We start from the raw sequence: 20756 nt of genomic DNA, 5'->3' as shown, positions 1-20756 counted from the left end.
TTGTCTGTGTAATCTCTGTCTGGTTCTGTGATTGTTCCCGTCTGCTGTATAATTAATTTTGCTGGGTGTAAACTAATTAAGGTGGTGGGATATAATTGGTTACATAATCATGTTACAATATGTTAGGATTGGTTAGTTAAATTTCAGGAAAATGATTGGTTAAGGTATAGCTAAGCAGAACTCAAGTTTTACTATATAATCTGTAGTCAATGAGGAAGTGACTGGGTGTGGGTGGGGGTGGGCATGTGGGTGTGTGTGATGGGAACAGGGAATGGGAGTAAGGAAGTTGGAATCATGTTTGGCTAAGGGTAGGAATGAGAACAGGGACACAGGTGTAAGGCTCTGTGGTGTCAGAGCTGGGAAGGAGGATACTAAGGAAGGAAACTGGAATCATGCTTGCTGGAAGTTCACCCCAATAAACATCGAATTGTTTGCACCTTTGGACTTCGGGTATTGTTGCTCTCTGTTCATGCAAGAAGGACCAGGGAAGTAAGTGGGTGAAGGAATAAGCCCCCTAACACAGGTTCCCTCCAAACCTCCCAACTCCTGGTCAGACACAGGAGGAGTTGACCTGGACTGTGGGTTCACGAAAACAGCCAAACTGAGGGCTGCCGTGAAGCTCCAAGGCGAGCAAATCCGCCAATAAGCACAAGACCCACCAAGGCAGAGGAGGAACTTTGTCACACCTGATATTGGAACATTACACTGAACCTATGGAATAATTTTGAAAGAACTCTTTGCAACTCTAAAGCTCACCAGCTCTACTATGAAACTGACCTAAGGACTCTATTCATATCTGTATGTATAATGATCTTCTAACCCATACTCACTCTCTCTTCTTTTTTAATAAATGTTAGTTTCGTTAATAAGACTGGACTATAAGTGTGTATTTGGGTAAGATCTGAAATATTCATTAACCTGGTGGATAATGTGTCCGATCCTTTGGGATCTGTAGAACTTTTTATATGATGAACAAGATTTTCAATAATCCTCATAATATTTGACTTGGCTGTCTGGGTGTGAGCCCGAAGTCTTGGCTGCTTTAAGGGAACTGTTTTTGGCTTCTGGGTAACCGATAAGGTATTGCAGAAGCTGTTTTGTTGCTGGCTTGGTGAATCTAAGTATTGGAATAATCACCAGTTTTGGGAGATTGTCTGCCTCATTCTTTGCAGTTTGCCCTAATTGAGCAATCTCAGCATGGCCCCCCTGGGACTCCAGTCACATCCTCCAAGTCCAAGGTGAACTTCTGACCTTGCCTTCTCCACCATATTAACACAGCAGCCCGTACATTAAAACAAGAAACCCAATACAAAACCCTACCAAAGCAAAACACTACCATTTTGGATGAGAGAGTGAAACATACATGAAAGATGTTAGTCACATCACTTATTGCACTACTGGAAGACACTCAGATACTATGCTGATGAAAGTGGTGTGATACCCTCTATAGACCAGAATTATACCTCAGAACACAGGAAAACAAAGACTAAATAGCTAGAGTTCAAAAATATGAAAATACTGTGGTGAGTGGCAACAATACAGAACCATAATATGAAATACATTGATGTATCATGGGAAGTCCAGCAAGACAGAAAGGGAAAACAGGATAGTTGATAGAAATAACTCATGGTACCTTAAACATTCAAAAACTTTAAAAAGTTAGAGCTTCTGAAACAACTCAAACACAAAACAAAAACAAAACCAGTCATGATAAAAATATATAAAATGGTAGAAGAACCTCTTGATGGAGATTTTAGATAAAATAAGACTCTTCTGGGGAGGGGAAGGATGCTCTATGAAGCATTTACATCAGAAACAATAAAGAGGACCTGACAAGGATGTTAGACCTGAAATTAGATTCACTAGTCATATTTTAGCTTGCAGAAATTTCTTGAATGTAATGAAAGCATGCCATACTGCCACTCCTCTGTCTTGTGTACAGTTTATTCTGTTGGCCAACGTTTTTTAACAGTCTCGTGTAGACAAGTAGCACAACATTTAACATGTGCTAAGCTTGTTAAATTAAAGCTTATGGGCTTTAACTCAGTCAGCTTAATACATGTTGAAATACATTCTACCTTGTCAAACACATTAGTTAGAACATGTTGGCTAACTCATACAAACACACACCTCTTGCCCTTGTCTAGACAAGGCCTATATGCAAATTCAGTTGTTAGTCCTCTTGTATTAAATTCCCCAAATATATCAATCTCCTTGTTGTGCAACATTTAACATTTTTCCTTGTGGAGCAAGAAGTTGTGACTTGTATGAGAGAGGAGGAATCCCTGCTTCTCACTTGGTTGCAACTGCTGCCATAAGGGAGTAAGAGAACCTGGGCCAGTCTTGCTACATCTCCCCATTTGGAGCCAGATTCTGCCACCTTTACTCACCTTACTTTGTAAGTAGTCATGACTACTTGATGTGTCAGAAGCTACTCAGTGTAAGTCAGAATGTCAAAATGTGAATGCAAGACTGATATGGCCTTCAAGACTTCCCCACACAAACAGCTACCAGTATCGCCACAACTGCAAGGAGTCGGGATCCTTTATTTTCCATTCACCACCAAAAATTTTAGACATGACTTGCATTTTCCATATTGTTCTGTATATAGTAGCTCATGTTACCTGAAGAAAGTAACTACAATTCCCTTTAAGCCAGCAAAAACTGCTCATAACTTGATACAACATATTCCTAACACAACAAGCCAGGCTTCTCCAAACAGCCCACTTCTATGCTCATATGACAACCCAAAAGGGGATGGAGTGGGGGGGAGGTTGCAAACCTGCTGTAGAGGGGTCATGGGATTGCCACCCTCACTTCTATGCTGCCTTCAGAGCTAGACTCTGAAGGTAGCAACCACAGAGCTTCCTGCAGCCACAGGAGGTTCCTGGAGGTGGAGGTGGGTCTGATCTCCTCCCCTGCCCCCAGAGCAGCTGTGCAGGGGAAGGACAAGTCCTGTCCCTCCCCAGCCCAGCTAGAGCTAGGAGCCCCCTTTGCTGGCGTGCTCCTAGGAACAAGTGGACATCGGATTTCAAGGTCTGTGACGCATTTTTCACAGCCATGAAATTGGTAGGGCCCTACTCATATCCCAGCATGTTAAAGACATATGGACTGGAACACTGGTTTAGCTGAGAACCTTCATCAACAGAATCAAGAGTTAATGCCTCCTAAATCTCTTTAAGTTACTCTGTTAACAAGCTACATTCATTTAAGTACAATTGTGTGTCCTGCAATGTGCTACCTATATTCTTTTCTTGTTAAACCTCTAATTTCTAGGCCACTTAAGCAGATAAACTAGGAAATTTTAAATTTAGTTTATCTTGCTAATACATATAGGTCTAAACTGGAATGCTGAGCAGCAACTAATTCTAATACACAAAAGAGTAAATTTAAGTTGTTTCACAGTGCTCACAACATTTCTATGAGTTTTCTTCACACTCACAGTACTGGACCTCCATGCTCCCACCCATGAAACAGCTTCCCTAACAGAATTAAAAATTCGCTGAAGTGATCATAAAAATAAAAGCCACTATCTTTGGTGATGCAAAACCCACTGCATACCCTAGAGACAGGTTCTTTCAGTTGCCTTAAATGTTTATCTTTAGTTCTTCTGTTGAAAGATGCTAAAAGTACTAAACCAAGATCTGCTATCCTAAATCAAGCAAAGAATTTTAAGGAACAGGAGAGTGTTCTGAGAATATTTTATAAGCTAAATTCAGTTACGTATAAGGCTAATTGTGGAAGCATCCACTAACAGTCATTCTCACACCTAAACCAAAATCTAATAAAGAATTATTAAGTTTAGCAAACCATGTTACAGTTATCATTAATTATTACAAAGTTTATTAATATGCCATTTTGAAACAGAATGTCAATGAGGTAATGTCTATCACCTATGCAACCTCTGTTCCACAATGCAATACAACTATTCACCTTAACATGATCTCATGACTGTCAGAAGAAACAAATTAGCTTTACATTTATACAGCACCTTCCTAAAATGATCCAAAAGCGCTGAAAAATATGCAAAATATCATCCACCCTGTATAGCATTGGGCTATATGGCAATAACACGTTCACTTGGTTTAATTCCTGAATTAAAAGTAAGAAGTACCTCTAGTTCGATTAGTGCCGCAGTCACTGCGTCAGTTGCAAGAGCACCAGCCTGTAGTTTTTCAATTGCCTGTAAAACAGAATTTTTAGTTGATGATTTTGGATTTAATTATTATATGGCTAGTTCTAATGATTTTCTTGGCAGTGAGTGAGACAGAATCCCCACCACAAGAATATTCAGTCTAAGGCTTTGTCTACACTATACAGCTTATCGCGACACAGCCATGTCGCTAAAAGTCGGGCAGCGTAGCCACTGTTTGTTGGCACTTTTGCCGAGAAAATGCTTCCACCCTGAACAAGCGGCATTCACGTTGTCGACGGGAGAGTGCTCCTGCCGACAACACACTGTTCACACCGACACTTGCTACAGCAAAACTTTTGTTTTTCGGGGGAGGGAGGAGGTTAGCACCTCTGAATGTCAAAAGTTGTGTTGCTCAATTGCCAGTGTAGACATAGACTAAGAGGACAAATAAGACAAAAGGCACTGTGAGAGAAGAAATCTCTCTTTACAAGATTTGATATTATTGTTCTGGCATCATGAAACCACACTGCACTTGGCAAAAAAAATTGACGGTTGAATCTGATAGTAACATGTCTCCCCCACACTTGAACTAATGATAGGGCTCTGACACCAAAAAAACCAACCCTAAACTATATTGTGTCATATTGAGTTGCTGCCACTAAAATGATTAGTTGTACCATTGAGTAAGTTGGTCCAGATGTCAGCAACACACACAGTTGAAAGGATTAGATTTTTAATCATTAAATGTCAGTAAACATTGATTTCACCATATATACACCAACTGACGAAAATATTTCCATCAATGATAATTGAAATTTACAGAAAGCACAGTAAGAAAAATGTTGCTTGAGAACTTATCAGAGTTTGATTTAAGGATATTTATTTTGTATATTTTGACATGTGATGTTAACAATTTACAAAGCTTTAATTTTTTCAATCTCTCCATCTACTGTCATTAAATAATTATCTGACCCGCCACTGACTTCCTGACATTGTGAAAATTTAAATCTATTAAAAACATTAAAATGCTTAAAAATAATCATTTTTGAAATGATAAAAAATAAAACTCAAACTCTGCCAAGCCTAGCAACATAAATGCAAAATAAACAAGTGATGATCTTTGTTCAAGTTTGGCACTAAAAAGATATAAACTTTTGGAGCCATGTAGTAATTTCCCAGATCCATGCTGTACAAAAACCTAGAACAAACTTCTGCTCACAGCAAATTCCCTCAGTGAACTCACAAGAACTAATGAGGGCTGCATTCTTAGGGCATTTCTACACTTACCGTAGATAGATGCTGCAGCGACCGATCCATCGGAGGTCGATTTAGCAGGTTTAGTGAAGACTTGCTAAATCGACCGCTGATCACTCTCCCGTCAACCCTGGTACTCCACCAGAATGAGAAGCATAAGGTTCGTCAACGGGAGAATTTCTCCCATCGACCCAGTGCGGTATAGACACCACAATAAGTCAACCTAAGCTACATAACTTAGGTCGACTTAACCCCATTGTGTAGACCTGCCCTTAGTTGCAGCACAAATCTTACGCTGTTTGTTCTTACTCAAATATTATGTTGGCTACCTAGCTCAAGGAACCAAATGGAATATCAAGTTACCATTAGCATTATCCTCCACAGCAAGCAAATTTACAACTCAGGCAAGTAAGTGGAAAAGTAGCATAACAAAACAGAGATACCAGGTAGAGCTGAAGTTCAGTGTTAAACGATTCAAACTGTTAGTTACAAAGTGAGATTGGTATTTGGAGATGAGGGGTGGGATTTTCTAATAAGCCTATAAGATTTAGGAACCCAACTCCTTCAGACTCCCCTGAAAAAGTCAGCTATATAAATCTTCCATCAAAGCACTGAGGATTACTTTTTAATGGAGATGTTACCATACAATCAGGGAGAAGTGATTTTATATCAGCAAGTATTCAGATATGTTGCAAGTTACTTCCAATTTCAACAGTCTTTTTTCTAAAGAATCCGATAATCTCCACACCAGCAATAATCTATAAAACATTTAATATATAGGCCAAAGGTAAATGTAGTTTTCTATATATCAAGTTACCTAGACCTCAAGATTCCCATTTGAATGGTTATGTTAAAATCAAATCTAAGTCAAATTGTAAACACACAGCATTTCATTAAACAAGCATTAAGTTACACGAGAGAAAAAACATTAATCCAATTAGCCCCATCAAATATTAAAGATTTGTAAATTTTAAGATGATAATTTTTTAGAAATTAGAATAAATTGAATAAACTTAAGCATGAGCAGATTTGGTCAAAAAATTTCCAATGGAAGATACTGACTTGACAGAACCAAGATATTCCACAGCAATGTGCTCGTTCTATCAAAAACGTTGACAAAAGCTAAGCAGACCAGCCAGTTGGGGCTCCTCAGGGAGGAAGCTGAATTCCATTTCATTTCGCCGGCAATGGAGTTTTACAGTTTTGTCTCCTGTGAAAAATCTAGTTTTTGAGGTTTCATAATCTCAATTTCAGATGAAAATCTTCAAAAATTTGGAATTTTTTGCAAGACAGAAATTTCCATTTTGCAACCAGCTCTATAAACAGGCTGTATGCTAGAACTTTAGATGTATTGGAAATAGCAACAAGTGAACAACTGACTTTAGTAGATTTCGTGATTATGTCCTCTAACAGTGGTAGCTTTGGCAAAGGTCTAACTGTAAGAACCCTCAATGCATATTTTTATTTCACACACTGTATAATTCATATGCAGCACAAGTCTTACTGCCTTTACTATCAGACACCAGGACCAGTTTGACAACACTTCGTCTATAACACAAAAGTAGACAAAGTTACAGATAGCATGAGCAGATGCACTGCCACCTAAACTTGTTCTCATTCACACACTTACTGAATTGAAATCAATACATCTATTCTTTAACAATATCCAACTTGCAGCTGTTCGACTAATCAAGAGACAAATTACATTCACTTATCCTTCCACTTCTGTCCCAAACTTAACGGGAAGAATTAATAAATTCTTCTCATGTTCTATTCCAAATTCTGCCATAGACATGCTGTAATATCTTGGCCAAATGACAGTTTCTGATGTCCTTATGGAGAAAAGCAATAAAATCACTACAAAATCACCATTTAAATATCCAGGTCAGTCAGATGTCCATAGGTGGATGGATGTTCCATAAATAAGCTGTTGACTCAGGCCACACATATTTGGTGTATATCTTCCTGACCAGTGAGTGCCAGCCAGCCTTCAAGCAGCAAGAAGAGATACCACAGAAACATGATTTGGAATCATGATATGAAATGAAAAAAAACACAATTTGTATGTGTACCTGGAGCAAGCCCTGGAACCATAATTGTTGCATGAGCAGAGAACCACCACTCTTTTCTTTTAATAATCCTCAAGTATTGCAGCCCTCTGAAGGAGAGAGAATGTGTATGTAGTTTCTGTGCAAGTGAAAGAGGTATAGAGCAAACCATAATCCTTTGGGGGATTATGCAATACTGTTTATTGATCTGTTATTCAAATCACACTTCTCTTAAAGTTTTTACCATTCTTCCCTTATGAAGTGCACAGTTGTTTCTCTTTTTTTATTGCTATTTCTTTTTTGTCCACAGAAATGTAAACTCTTCAGAGCACAATTGTATCCAGGGGATAGTGTTAATGAATCCCAAAATAAACACTTCATGAAAACACACTTATGCACTTCTGAATAATATCCAAAACGCTCACAAAACAGATCAAAACTTTAGAGACTAGACCCAAAATCCTTTCATAAATTGAACTCTAGTGAACTCAGATTTGTTAGAAGCTTGTTGATCCTCTAAAAGAAAAAAGTTTGGAACCAGGGAAGTCATACCTTCTGACAGGCTCTTTTGCAAACATGTTTGTATTCTTTAGCTTTGGATTCAGAATGATAACCTGCACCTATTATTAAAGACAGAAAAACAAAGTTAAGTACAGCTTATGGTAAGCAGTCAAACTAATATACTGGGACAGTGTTTTCACCAGGAATTACAATATAGGCTGACAACAGCATCTTAACTCAGATGTACATAACTCCATGTCATTTTGTAAAACAGAGACTACTGATCTATTTCCATCACAGATTAACACTTTCAAGCATTTCAAAATTAATCTAGAATAGCCACTGACAGGTATCTACACTACTGATATAAGTGGAGAGGTACAAGTTCCAGTATTTTACGTAGATATTCTGACCCTCTAAATATTCATTGGGAGATTCCAGTTTTGCCTATTCCTGGAGAGTTTCAGACATGACAGTTGTCACTATGTTAAGCCACCAAAAAAAATATTGCTATGGTTTTAAGGGTCATGCTCCACTTTTTCTTTTGTATCTTTGATCACGTGAGGTGGCCCTCCTTCCACTTTGATCCCTGCACTAGCTTTTTTTTTTTTTTTTTTTAAACTACTGCTTCTGCTCTGTGACTGCCAGACCCAGTTTCTTGAGAAAGATTACATGGAATATGTCTCTACTACTCTCATTTTCAATCTCCATTTTGTTCCTGTTCCTTGCCTCCCCAAACTGACTCCAAGCATCTCTCCACCCTTACCCTAACCTTATGCCACTCTTTCCTGCCTCCACAGGTCTAGAAAACCACTACAAGTACTATCAGCAACAGAAGCCATAGTCTTAGAGTAATTTAACATTTATTTCTAGCAAACTGCCTTTTTCTTTCTTTTTGTTACTTGTGATATTCATCCCAGCTCCCTCTTCCTCATCTTCAGTGTTGTCTGCGCTTAAGCTTCTTTTAAACAATCAGTTTAGTTTATCAGAAACTAAACTAACACCAATAGTGGAGAAAATACACCATAAGCAGCAGCATATTAAACACATCCATTTATTCTTAAAACAGTACAAGCAGGGTTTTTAAACACTGACTCAGAGCAAGGTGTCCTGTACATATTTGCTCACCTTAAAGGTCTTATTCTTTTAAAAAACACACATTACAACCTTTAGCTCCTTGGGCATTTTAAGCATCACCAGGCTGCTTTAATCAGCTGCAGTTGTAAGACTGTAGGCTCTTTGGGGCAGGATAATTCTTTGTTCCATGTTCCTATGGTGCCTATTATAATGGGGTCCTGGTCCCGAACTAGGAGCCATGGTGATACAAATAATTCACTTCACACTATAGTCCAGAAACAAATGTTAAAGACGAACCTGCCACTATATTTAACAAGATTCCTTGTAGTATCAAGGAACTAAATGTATTATTTTCTCTAGAACGTTAACTATACTAGAAGTTTTTGGAACCTTAATTTCCCAATGGATGCAGCATCAATCAAGGTGGAAGGGACAATTGGTATAACTGCAAACGTAGGTAATTTACAAGTCTGAAAAATCTTGGTGTACATAAATCTAGTGTTTCCTCAGGCCAAACACCCTAAAGTGCTCCTTTTCCCTTCACACATCTCCAGCTCACTTCCTTTCTTTTATTAAATTGGACACACAAATTCAGGAAAAAATTTTCCTTATCCCCACAACATAAGAATTAAGCATCAACAAAGGCAATCAGTCAGGATGTCAAAGCGTGCTAAAGAAAAGGTTTTCAACTAGACAGCATGCTGTGATCACCATTTAGTGTATTTTTTCACAATACTTGTGCTTGAGAGAGCATACCACCATGTGATCAGGTATCAAAACAGTTAAGGCATTTGTGCTGTGACCCAAAGAGTCATCCCATTATCCAACATATTCTACCATCTCTTGTAGCCACAAAGCATTGTGGGATTAGGGTCATAGAAGAAACAGTAAGAAGTTTCTGGGTGCTGTGAGGGCAGCTGGCTGAAGGGACTGGTGCAGGTGTGGAGGACACCATGAGTAAACTGCAGAGTGCTCAGCTCTGAGGCAGCACAGCTGCAAGAGTCTATGAAGCTGAAGACACAGCCCCTTTAAGCATTGCCTTTCCAGCCTGAATTAGAATACTGAGCATGTGATGGGAACAGGGAGCTGCTTTGTAACTTGGTGATGGGCAGGAAGATGTACAACAGGATTGAAACCAGGAGTCACAGCAGCAGCAAGGTAAAGAGAGAGGACCAAGGAGCAAACTGCTCCCTTTCTCCACTGTCTAAATATCCATAGGGTCCTAACATCGCATAATTTAGCTGCTCTCTCAGACAACATGATATGACCCAACTGATGCCCCCTTGCAATCCATCAATTGAGTAGTGCTGACAAAACATGGTAGAAACTAAGTGCACAAGACAAGTCACGTAGCTTTTCCCCACAGCCCAATGCCAGCCCTCCATGTATGGACTGTGAAATTGCAGAGTTATCTCCTCCTCAAACACAGGTTATAACATCATATGGATAAGTGCCAACAAACCGGCCTGAAACCCACTGCATGCTGGATGACAGAAGAATGGGAAATGTTCCTTCCATCTTTGACTATCCCAAAACAGGCCCCTGTTCTCCAAACCCACCCTAACTTAAATTCAGCAAACATGTAGGAAAGAAGGAGGATTGCACTGAGCCAGAAGTACTGGCATGCTACACATTTGCACATTTTTAAGAGTAGCTAAACAGCTTTTGTTCAAGCTTAGCAAAAAGGCACTGAAGAGTTCTCTCTTGTACCAAAACCAAGCATGGGAAGTCAGGCCAAAAAGAAATTTAAGTATAAGCAACCACTAAAAAGGAAGGGTTATAACTGAAGCTCTCTTCTTCAATTACAGTGCTCATGGCTTTCCATATTGTAGGAGGTAGGTCATGTTTTAATTCCGGTCCATCATTACCCCTCACAGACTAGCCTGATGCTCTAGTCCCCCACCCTATTCCTGAGGAAATAGCTCAGCTTCACACAGCCCGACCACCTGCAAAACCCCCACTCGGGTATCCAGAATAGGTAGGTTACTGAGGACTGGTTGAGACTCCTAAATGGATTTCAGAGAGTGTTCCGAGAGGCTTAGAACCTTCTTGAGGCATACATTAAAATCTGATACAGATGGCATGCACTCTTCCTTTCACTGAAAGGGAGAAATGACTTTGAGGGGTCTCTGTGCACATAAATCCTGGAGGACAATCCAGGCCATCACGTTAGCATTAGAACTCCCACTCACAGCAGAAACAGCCACAGAGGTTTGCATAACTCACTTAGGATTTTATTACAAATTTTAAAAAACCACCTCAGTTCTCAACTTCTGGAATCTTACCTGCATGTACAAGCACAAATCCCACTCGTTTCCCTTTTTGGATCGATTTTGTTTCATGCTCCTTCACTATCACCTTCACGGCAGTAACCTGGGATGATTTGGAAGGTAACACTTCTACTGAACTCATCCCCTTCTCCATGATCATACTCCAGGGTCACCATCTTCTACTGGAAAGAGAGCATGCTTTCATCCAAAAGTAAACTCTGGAGAGGATTCACCCTAAGGTAAAACCATATGTAAATGTTACGTAATTTTTTCCACTGAACACAGTTCAGGCAAATTTATGCAAAAAGCATTTTATGAAAAACAGCAGAAGATTCATGTTAAAGTTAGGTTGTTTTTTCCACTTAAGCAAGGATCGAGTTTTGCATCTTCCATTTTACAGCTCATAACGTGAGTAAAAACGGACTTTTCCAGGTATTTACATAAATTACTTAGGAGGCTCTAAGTTTACTTTGAGTCTACAATTTTTCTAGCCCATCTAAGCTACTGATTTGAGATTTGAAGTTTAACTATGGTAAATTTTAGCAAAGGGAAAGTTACTTTAAGTTTATGATCTTTTTATTTGACATTACATCCATAACGTATCTGTTCTGATTATGATCATCAAATCTGTGCGGCACTGATGCTCCAGAATCTCAACCTTTGCTTTTTAAGGAAGTGTTTCCAGCACTTACAGTTGTGAAGAAAATATTAGACAGAAAACAAAACATGCTCTTTATAGTTATCAGGAGTTCAATTAATAAAAACCAGGACTTTGTCAAAGTTCCCAGCTGCTAAGCTGATGAGGCATTTTCATAAAGAAACTGTGTCATGAAATGAAGAGCTGCTGCTGCTGCGATCCTTTCAAAAATCAAAGGACTGGAAAAATTGATAAAGTGTTGCATAACAATGAAGGTTGCTACATAACATGCCTGACAAAGCCTCAAAAGAACAGCAGATACCCTCTTTTCTTCCACCCAAAGACCCAGACTTCACTAATACCATATCCACCAAACACCATAGCCTTAAGTCGGCCCTGATAGTGTTGTGGCACCCTTTCAGCAACTACTTTCACAAACCTGGGCGTGGTTTCCCAGAAGCGGACAGCAAAGGAGAGTCAGAAGAAGAGTCTCGTCTCTGGTGGTGGGAGTTTAGGGAAGAGGATGTTGGAAGACTGGCATTCCAACTAAGGCAGAGATATGGTTGAGATGCATTGTCTGTGGTATGTGGCATCTCTAGAGGCAAGACTAAACGATATATACTGTCAGACTGCGTACTCTTTTCTGACTTTTTGAGGTTGCATCAGGTATGTGATCGATACAGCAGTCTTAACAGACACACAGATACCAAGTTGTGTATCAAATAAATATATTTGTGTTTCTCCTTAAGGTATTATACAATGAAAGGGCTTGCATACAGTGCAGTGGTAGCCATACAGAAAGGTAAGAAAATGCAATTTACTTGTAAACAGAAAGTTATGGTAAAAAGTGTAACTGTGTTACCAAAAAAGGATGGATGTACTGTTCAGTGAAGTGAGTGCTCCCAAGAACTAGTAATTTAAAGATGCCATAATAAAAATTTTCCATCTTTTATCCTCAGTTATATTCCATGAAAACTTCCTATTCCTAGGAGGCCAAGATACAAACAAGGTATTTAAAAAACCATGACAGCAAGAGGAGCCACCACAGTTAATCCACATAGTGTGCACGTCTTACACTGCCTCAGCGATGGTACTGTAGCTATGCTGGTATAATCCCATAGGGTAGACACAGTCACAGACACAATGACCAAAGGGATTTTTCCCATGGGTGCAGCAACACCACCTCCCCAAGCAATGGTAGCTAGATTGACACAAGCATTCTTCCATTGACCTAGCTGTGCTTACACTGGGTGTTAGGTCAGCATAGCTACCTCAGTCAGAGATGTGGATTTTTCACACTCCCGTGCAATGTAGCTAGGTTGACTTCAATTTTAAGTGTAGACCAAGCCTTAGTCATCAGTGTTCAGCAGGATCTCTAGGTTCACCTAGTTTGGAAGAACCGAGTGGTAACTTTTTGCAATTTCAGAAGATGAATAAAGTTTTGATGATTACAGAATGATTATGGAAAATTTAAACTGGTGGTCTAGTACCTAATGTATGAAGTACAAGCTTCCACTGACAGCAGGAAGTAGTTTTCAGAAGTCAGGCACAGAACATCAAAGCTAATCAACACTTATGGCTTTACATCTGCAAAGCACTGTACACATCAATCAAGAGGCAACATCTCTCAATTTAATTTAAAACAGTGGGTAGTTCAAAAGGTGGAGGGTATATTTAGTATATGCAACAAAGCTATTTCTGTACACATAATTCAGATGAACTTGCAGCTTTGGAACAGGAGTGGAAAGTATAACAGCAGCTCAATATGATGTATGTATACAGCTCATATTGACATTGGGACTAATTGCAGCCTACATACTACTAAAGTGAATAAAGATGGCAGAATCAGGTCGGGGGGGGCTCAGCAGAGGGGTCCAGATGCTGGGGCAGCAGGGCTTGGGGGGATGGGGACTCCAGGTGCAGCAGGTTGGGGCTCAGTGGGATGGGAGTCCAGGAGGCTCGTTGGGGGCAGACTGGGTGCAGTGGGTGGGGCTCATCAGGGTGGGGGTTTGATGGGTCTGCTTAATGGGGGAGCCCCAGCTGCTGCTGCGGAGGGGATGCCGCATGCCAGGCTTCCGCTTCCCTCCCCCATTCCCCTATTCCATCCCCATCCCATTCCCCTTCCTCTCCCCTGCTCCTCATTCCCACATCCCTCTCCCCACCCTATCCCACACCCCTTCCTTTCCCCGTGGCCCCCGCCCACAAACTACACCCATGGGCATCCCCAGCCCCACAGTGATTTACCTCTCTGCCAGCTTGCTCTGGGTGACGGAAACAAAGCGCCTGTGCTGCCGGGGAGAGGAGACAACTCTTCCATTTTCCTTTGCTTCCCCATCATTTTCTGCAGGGAAGCAAAGAAATCTGCGGGGGACATGAATTCTGTGTGGTGCAGAATTCCCTCAGAAGTAATAATATTTATATAAGCAATTCTATACCTTAATACATATTTCATATTCTTAATTTTTACACTAGAGAATGGTGATTTATGCATTTCTTATTTACTAGATTAATTTTTCCTCATGATTTGTGTCAAGCTTTATTAGGATAAAACTACAGTTCAACTGAAAATGCACAAAAACCACAACTAATTCCTTTATTAGTTAAATAAAACTATCTTGGTTATGCTGGATATATAAGAAAAAAGTAAGTTTATCAAAACACGTTCTACATTTAAAACTAATTGATTTATTAAACAAAGGAAATATTACTTGTAACTAGTGGATTTAATTGATTGTTTCTGGTCACAATGACCTTCAAGATTTTTGATCTCATTGTCTGACACCTAGTTTTTATTCATATAGTGGAACAGGAAAACAAGCTTTCCTGCTTTTTCAACTGCCACTGGCTTCTTAACTTTGAATAAACTAGCCATTGAACTGACCTGGTTGAATAAACTGAAAAGAAAATATTCTCTCTGCACCTGTAGAAAAGGCTACTGCTGTCAAAAACTGGATTAGCACTTCAACATACTCCCATTCCAGGTGCTTATTGAAAGACTTCCACCAATACAGAAGTTTGATTTTCTTTAAACTTCAGCAGCAAACATTTACTGATTCATATTTTTATTCAATTGATTAATACATTATAACACATTCAGACCTTAACATAAATTTATTTAAAATTGATAACCTATGTTAATTTTTTTGCTTAAATAATCATTTATTTAACCAATAGTTGGAGTATCCCAGTCATTTCAGTGGAACTTCCGTGTAAATTTTCATACTGCTTCCTAAGCTTTGTTAAATATTTAGAAAAAAAAAAAACAAACAACCTTATGGCACTGCTAATTAGAAATGGTTTAAATAATTTAAAGTATTTTTACTGCATCAGAATACTGTTATATAATAATATATTCATCCAGATACTAAGTATTAAAGATACACAGCTCACACCATCCTCAGAGGTAGATATTTCCCTTTTACAAACAGGCAGAGGTTCAGCGAGGTTAAGCAGTTAGCCAAGTACACAGCAATTCAGTAATGCTGTGGTCCCAACTCCAACAACTAGCCAGCACTAATGCATTTAAAATTGCCAAATTGTGGGATTAAGAAGAGTGAAACTCTAGGCTAGGTTCTACCATCAGCAAATAACATGTTTAACCCTACTGACCTCACGGGCAGAGTTCTCATTGCTAACGAGACTGATACTTACCCTCTCTTATACAATTGTTTATTAGCAGTTATATTTTGATAAGGTACTCAATGCACAGAAAGGATGCCATAATATAGTTTATTTAGGGCTGTCTATTAATCGCAGCTAACTCATGCGATTAACTCAAACAATTAATCACAATTTAAAAAATTAATTGTGATGAATAGCAGTTTTAATCGCACTGCTAAACTATAGAATACCAACTGAAATGTATTAAATAATATTTTTGGATGTTTTTCTACATTTTCAAATATATTGATTTAAATTATAACAGAATACAAGTGTAAAGTGATCACTTTATATTATTTTTATTACAAATATTTGCACTGTAAAATGATAAACAAAAAAATAGTATATTCACCTAATTCAAGTACCATAATGCAATCTCTTTATCATGAAAATGAAACTTATAAATGTAGATTTTTATTTTGTTATATAGCTACATTCAAAAACAAAACAATGTAAAACTTTACAGCCTACAAGTCCACTCAGTCCTACTTCTTATTCAGCCAATCACTAAGACAAACAAGTTTGTTTACGGGAGATAATGCTGCCCACTTCTTATTTACAATGTCACCTGAAAGTGGGAACAGGCATTTGCATGGCACTTTTGTAGCCAGTATTGCAAGGTATTTACGTGCCAGATATGTTAAACAGTCATATACCCCGTCATGCTTCAGCCACCATTCCAGAGAACATGCTTCCACGCTGATGAAACTTGCTAAAAAAAAAAATGCATTAATTAAATTTTGACTGAACTCCTTGGGGGAGAATACTATGTCTCCTGCTCTTTTATACCCGCGTTCTGCCATGTATTTCATATTATAGCAGCCTCGAATGATGACCCAGTACATGTTGTTTGTTTTAAGAACACTTTCACGCAGACTTGACAAAATGCAAAGAAGGCACCAATGTAAGATTTCTAAAGATAGCTACAGCACACAACCTAAGGTTTAAGAATCTGAAGTGTCTTCCAAAATCTGAGAGGGACGAGGTGTGGAGCATGCTTTCAGAAGTCTTAAAAGAGCAACACTCTGATGCAGAAACTACAGAACTTGAACCACCAAAAAAGAAAATCAGCCTTCTGCTGGTGGCATCTGACTCAGATGATGAAAGTGAACATGCGTCGGTCTGCACTGCTTTGGACCGTTATCGAGCAGAACTGGTCATCAGCACAGTGGTTGAAGATGAAAGGACATATGAATCTTTAGCACATCTGGCACATAATTATCTTGTGATGCCGGCTACAACAGTCCCATGCAAATGCCTGTTCTCACTTTCAGGTGACATTGTAAACAAGAAGCAGGCAGCATTATCTCCTGCAAATGTAAACAAACTTGTTTGTCTGAGCGACTGGCTGAACAAGAAGTAGGACTGAGTGGACTTGTAGGGTCTAAGGCTTTACATTGTTTTGTTTTTGTGTGCAGTTACTTTTTTTGTACATAATTCTACATTTGTAAGTTCAACTTTCATGATGAAAAGATTGCATTACAGTACTTGTATGAGGTGAATTGAAAAATAAATTTTCTTTTGTTTTTTACAACAGAAATATTTATAATCAAAAATAAATATAAAGTGAACACTGTACACTTTGTATTCTGTGCTGTAACTGAAATCAATATACTTGAAAATGTAGAAAAACATCCAAAAATATTTAAATAAATGGTATTCTATTATTCTTTAACAATGCAATTAATCGCAATTAATTTTTTTAATTGCTTGACAGCCCTAATTTATTTAAAAAAAAAGATTCGTATACTTAATTTTGGCCTCTGTGTATATTAACTCATTTAATCTCTAATTAACTTTAGGAAGTAAATACAATGACAATTTTGTTTATCAGTACAGTTGAATGGCGCCATGGACAGAAGTAGGAATAGCCCCATTTATACCCAGGCTTGCAGTTTGCTTGCTGGGGACAACATTTGTGAGAAACACTCCCTATGTTATATGGCAGGGGTCTCCAAACTATGGCCCGTGGGCCGGATCCGGCCCGGGGCTTCCATTTGTCCGGCCCTCCAACCAACAGGGGAGAAGCGAACAGCTAAGCAGGCATGCCGAGCAGGCAGAGGGAGGGGCCGATGGCAGCAGCTAACGCGGGGCGGCAGCACAGCTGAGCTGTGCAGAGGGGTGAGTGCCCCCGGGAGCCAGTATCCCCCCAAAAGGGGAGCCAACTTAGGGGAGAGTTGCTGCTGCAGCCGAGCAGGCCCAGACCCCTGCCTTAGAGTAAAAATACAAGCCAGATGCTTCATTACATCTCCAATAAATGGAGTAAAGAAGATGGAAATTAACAATTTCATAATGGTTAAATTTTAACTACAGGACTAATAGAACCAAACAGTCCCAACCAACTGAGTAGAGTAGTATTGTTTTTTGTTTTTTTTTTAATGATTTTGCATATATCTGCATATATTTAATTTCTTTCACAGTTGCTTTGGCCCCTCAAAGCCCCTTCAAAAATCTAATATGGCCCTCAAATCATAAAGTTTGGAGACCCCTGTTATATGGCATAAGATGACATATTTCTTCTCCACGGAAATGACCATGAGCAGAAGGGCCATAGATGAGTCACCCCATAAATACATTTCTAACTGTGAGCTATTCCTTTACATCCATCCTACCATAATTTAAGCATGGATGCAACTGAGCACTGGCGAGAGTACTGGTGACCCACCAAAGCATCAAAGGAAGAACATACATTTTTGTTGGAATCCCTCATAAATAGGGATATTTTTTAAAAATACTTGAACAAAGCAGTATTTTAAGAACAAGGCTACAGCAATTAAAACCTGAAGGACATTCTTCTCCAGATTGCAAATACTATAGAGATAGATACATGCTGGGCCTAAGTTATGTGACAACATGCATTTAAACACTGTAAATTTACACACCTGTAGATTTGAAAGGCTGTAGATTTTATACCAGCATTACAATGCCCCAGTTTGCATGTCCTATGCTGTAAACAAGGCAGTGCAATCTCCACAAAAATCTTTCCATTTTTAACTTCACTTCCACATCAAATCTACAAGTTGTGATACCGGTCATATCCCTGCTATTCCCCCGAAACGCCACCTCCAGCTCCACATTAACTCCCCTTAAAGTTTTCCCATTCTAGCTGTTCTAGTTGCCTTCCCCACTTGTTCCTATCCCCATGCCCCTCGCCCTTCTAAATTCCTTCATTCTCTTTTCCAGCTCTCCTCTAAGCATGAACTTCTACCTCCCCACAACAACAGTGCACCACTCTAGCCATCTCTACAGCTGCAAGCACATTGGGGGCTGAACTCCAACTAATGTCCTGAAGCACTCTAGCCACAGACAGCCTCATAAAGGAGACTAACCATGGAGACACAACCAAGAGTGCCTCCCCCACTTGGGAGAAACTAGCAGTTGTTTGGGACTGCACCAGGGTGCGCTCAAAAACAGGAGTCTCCCAGGTTGTATGGGAGACTTAAGAGGTCTGTTGTTAAGCTGCCACATTGCACTAGCCACCTTTTATGTCCTTCTTCTGACTTGTTCATAACACTTGCCTGTAAGAACTTACAATCTAGTGATAAACACTCTAGTGATGGGAGTATATAGATACCTAAGTACATTTGACAAGTGAGCAACAAACATGGAAGGATGGGGTAAGGAAGAATAAACATTAAGTTATGTCCATATCTTGAGGACGCAATTAAAGAATGTCTTCTTTATTAAGATATAACTCAGTTCCCATGTGCAACATTGAGGAGTTAGTTTTTGAAGGCATTTTAACTAAGACAATGGTCATTTGGCAAAAAGGAAACAAGAGGCCGTTCATGCATAGCAAGCAACAGGTAAGGAGGCAAAGAAAGAAGATGAGAGAATTTTGGACATAGTGAAACAGAAGCTTCCAGGCAGATATCGATAGATCAGAGGAAATGCAATATGAGAGAAGGTCTCAAGTTCAGACAGTGCAATTATGAAGGACCTAGAACCCAATACCTGAACTCCGAATTCGGTATGCTGGGAAAAGAGAAACTAGTGAATGAATGTAAAAGACAGAGGTAATATGGACTGAATGACAAGAAGGAGAGTTTTCAGTAACAGTATTTGAACAGGCTCTATGAAGATAATAGGGGCATCAGGAAGACTGAGAGGAAGGTAGCAGTAACTGAGGCAGAATTGGACTAGACATAAACAAGCAATAACCACAAAGATAGTCAAGAAATAACTCTCATATTAACAGTAATTAACAGCAAAATTAGATCATGATTTAGATGTGGTGAGAGATTTAATATTACTAAAGTCAATTATGCACTTTTTGAAAAACCTGTTCCCAAAACGGAGGCTAACAAAAGCAACAGGAAACCATTTTTTTGGTTAACAATTAGAAATAAAGGAACACGTTTTTAACAAGGTTTTCTAACATTAAGCATTAGAAAAAGTGAAGTGTTGGATTGTTCATCACTTGATGTCTTCAAGTGAAGACTTTTGCCAAACACAAATTAGTGGGCGCACTATAGAGATGATGGGTGAAATGTTAGGAACCATGATATACAGGGAGGTCAGACTAGAGCTATGGGTCCCTTCAGACTTCATGGCTGTACACAACAACTTACAACAACGCTCACACAAAGGTTGTGTTTCCTAAGCAAATTTAGTTACTGTGCAAACGCTCTCCAAGCAGGTTAGGAGTACCTGAGAGGTACCTATACCTCACAGCATAGCTAAAGCAGCACCAATCTGGGCGCAGATGGAGGTCAGGCCCCAGTGACATCACAGCACTGACGTCATGCAGGCCCACAGCCCCACACTACTCTCTAGCGAGGATAACTCACCCCACGTGACATCACCACCCCAATGTGACGTCAGCAGGTGACACCATAGCAACGCACCCCACGACAACAGGGGAACACCGCCACGTGGTGACCATAAAACGAGCCCGGGGGGGACCAGCGAGATGACGTCCCACCATCTCATGGTGATGTCATCGGGCCACACCCCGGCGGACGACACGAGCCCGCGCTCGGCTCCCCACCCAGAGTGGCCCGGTGCCGCCGCAGCGCTTGGAGGCAAGCGAGCCCCGCCCGGAAGGAGGAGGGGGCGGGTGGGGCCCGCGGCTAGAAGGATCGGGGTGGGAGGCACTCACCCGCCGCGGTCACCAGCCTCGCGCGCACCCGGAACCGCTCAACCGCCGGCAGCCTCAGGGAAGGGGAGCCACC

The 20756-nt window shown here is 39.9% G+C and overlaps 1 protein-coding gene across 10 annotated transcripts in view; it reads right to left on the bottom strand.

Moving 5' to 3' along the window:
* TASP1 (taspase 1) overlaps positions 1 to 20753 on the bottom strand; it is a 156995-nt gene extending 136242 nt beyond the window's left edge. For 3 of the 10 annotated variants that reach the window (XR_013345774.1, XR_013345776.1, XR_013345775.1), the window contains exons 1-5: positions 14167 to 15493; positions 13194 to 13307; positions 11301 to 11519; positions 7990 to 8057; positions 4115 to 4183 (exon numbers count right to left, since the gene is read on the bottom strand). Coding sequence is in view for 7 of the 10 variants with exons in the window: in XM_077814072.1 (XP_077670198.1) it covers positions 4115 to 4183; positions 7990 to 8057; positions 11301 to 11445 (282 nt within the window). In the remaining 3 variants the exon portion in view is untranslated. Of the gene's footprint in view, positions 1 to 4114; positions 4184 to 7258; positions 7378 to 7461; positions 7548 to 7989; positions 8058 to 11300; positions 11520 to 13193; positions 13308 to 14166; positions 15494 to 20683 lie in introns of those variants that run through there. The other 7 variants (XM_077814072.1, XM_077814078.1, XM_077814077.1 and 4 more) reach the window with 7 other exon arrangements.
* Positions 20754 to 20756: the final 3 nt, after the last annotated feature.

Source organism: Eretmochelys imbricata, chromosome 3 (assembly GCF_965152235.1).
Source record: "Eretmochelys imbricata isolate rEreImb1 chromosome 3, rEreImb1.hap1, whole genome shotgun sequence".
NCBI classification, from domain to species: Eukaryota; Metazoa; Chordata; order Testudines; family Cheloniidae; genus Eretmochelys; species Eretmochelys imbricata.
This window is presented reverse-complemented; position numbering and strand designations above follow the sequence as displayed.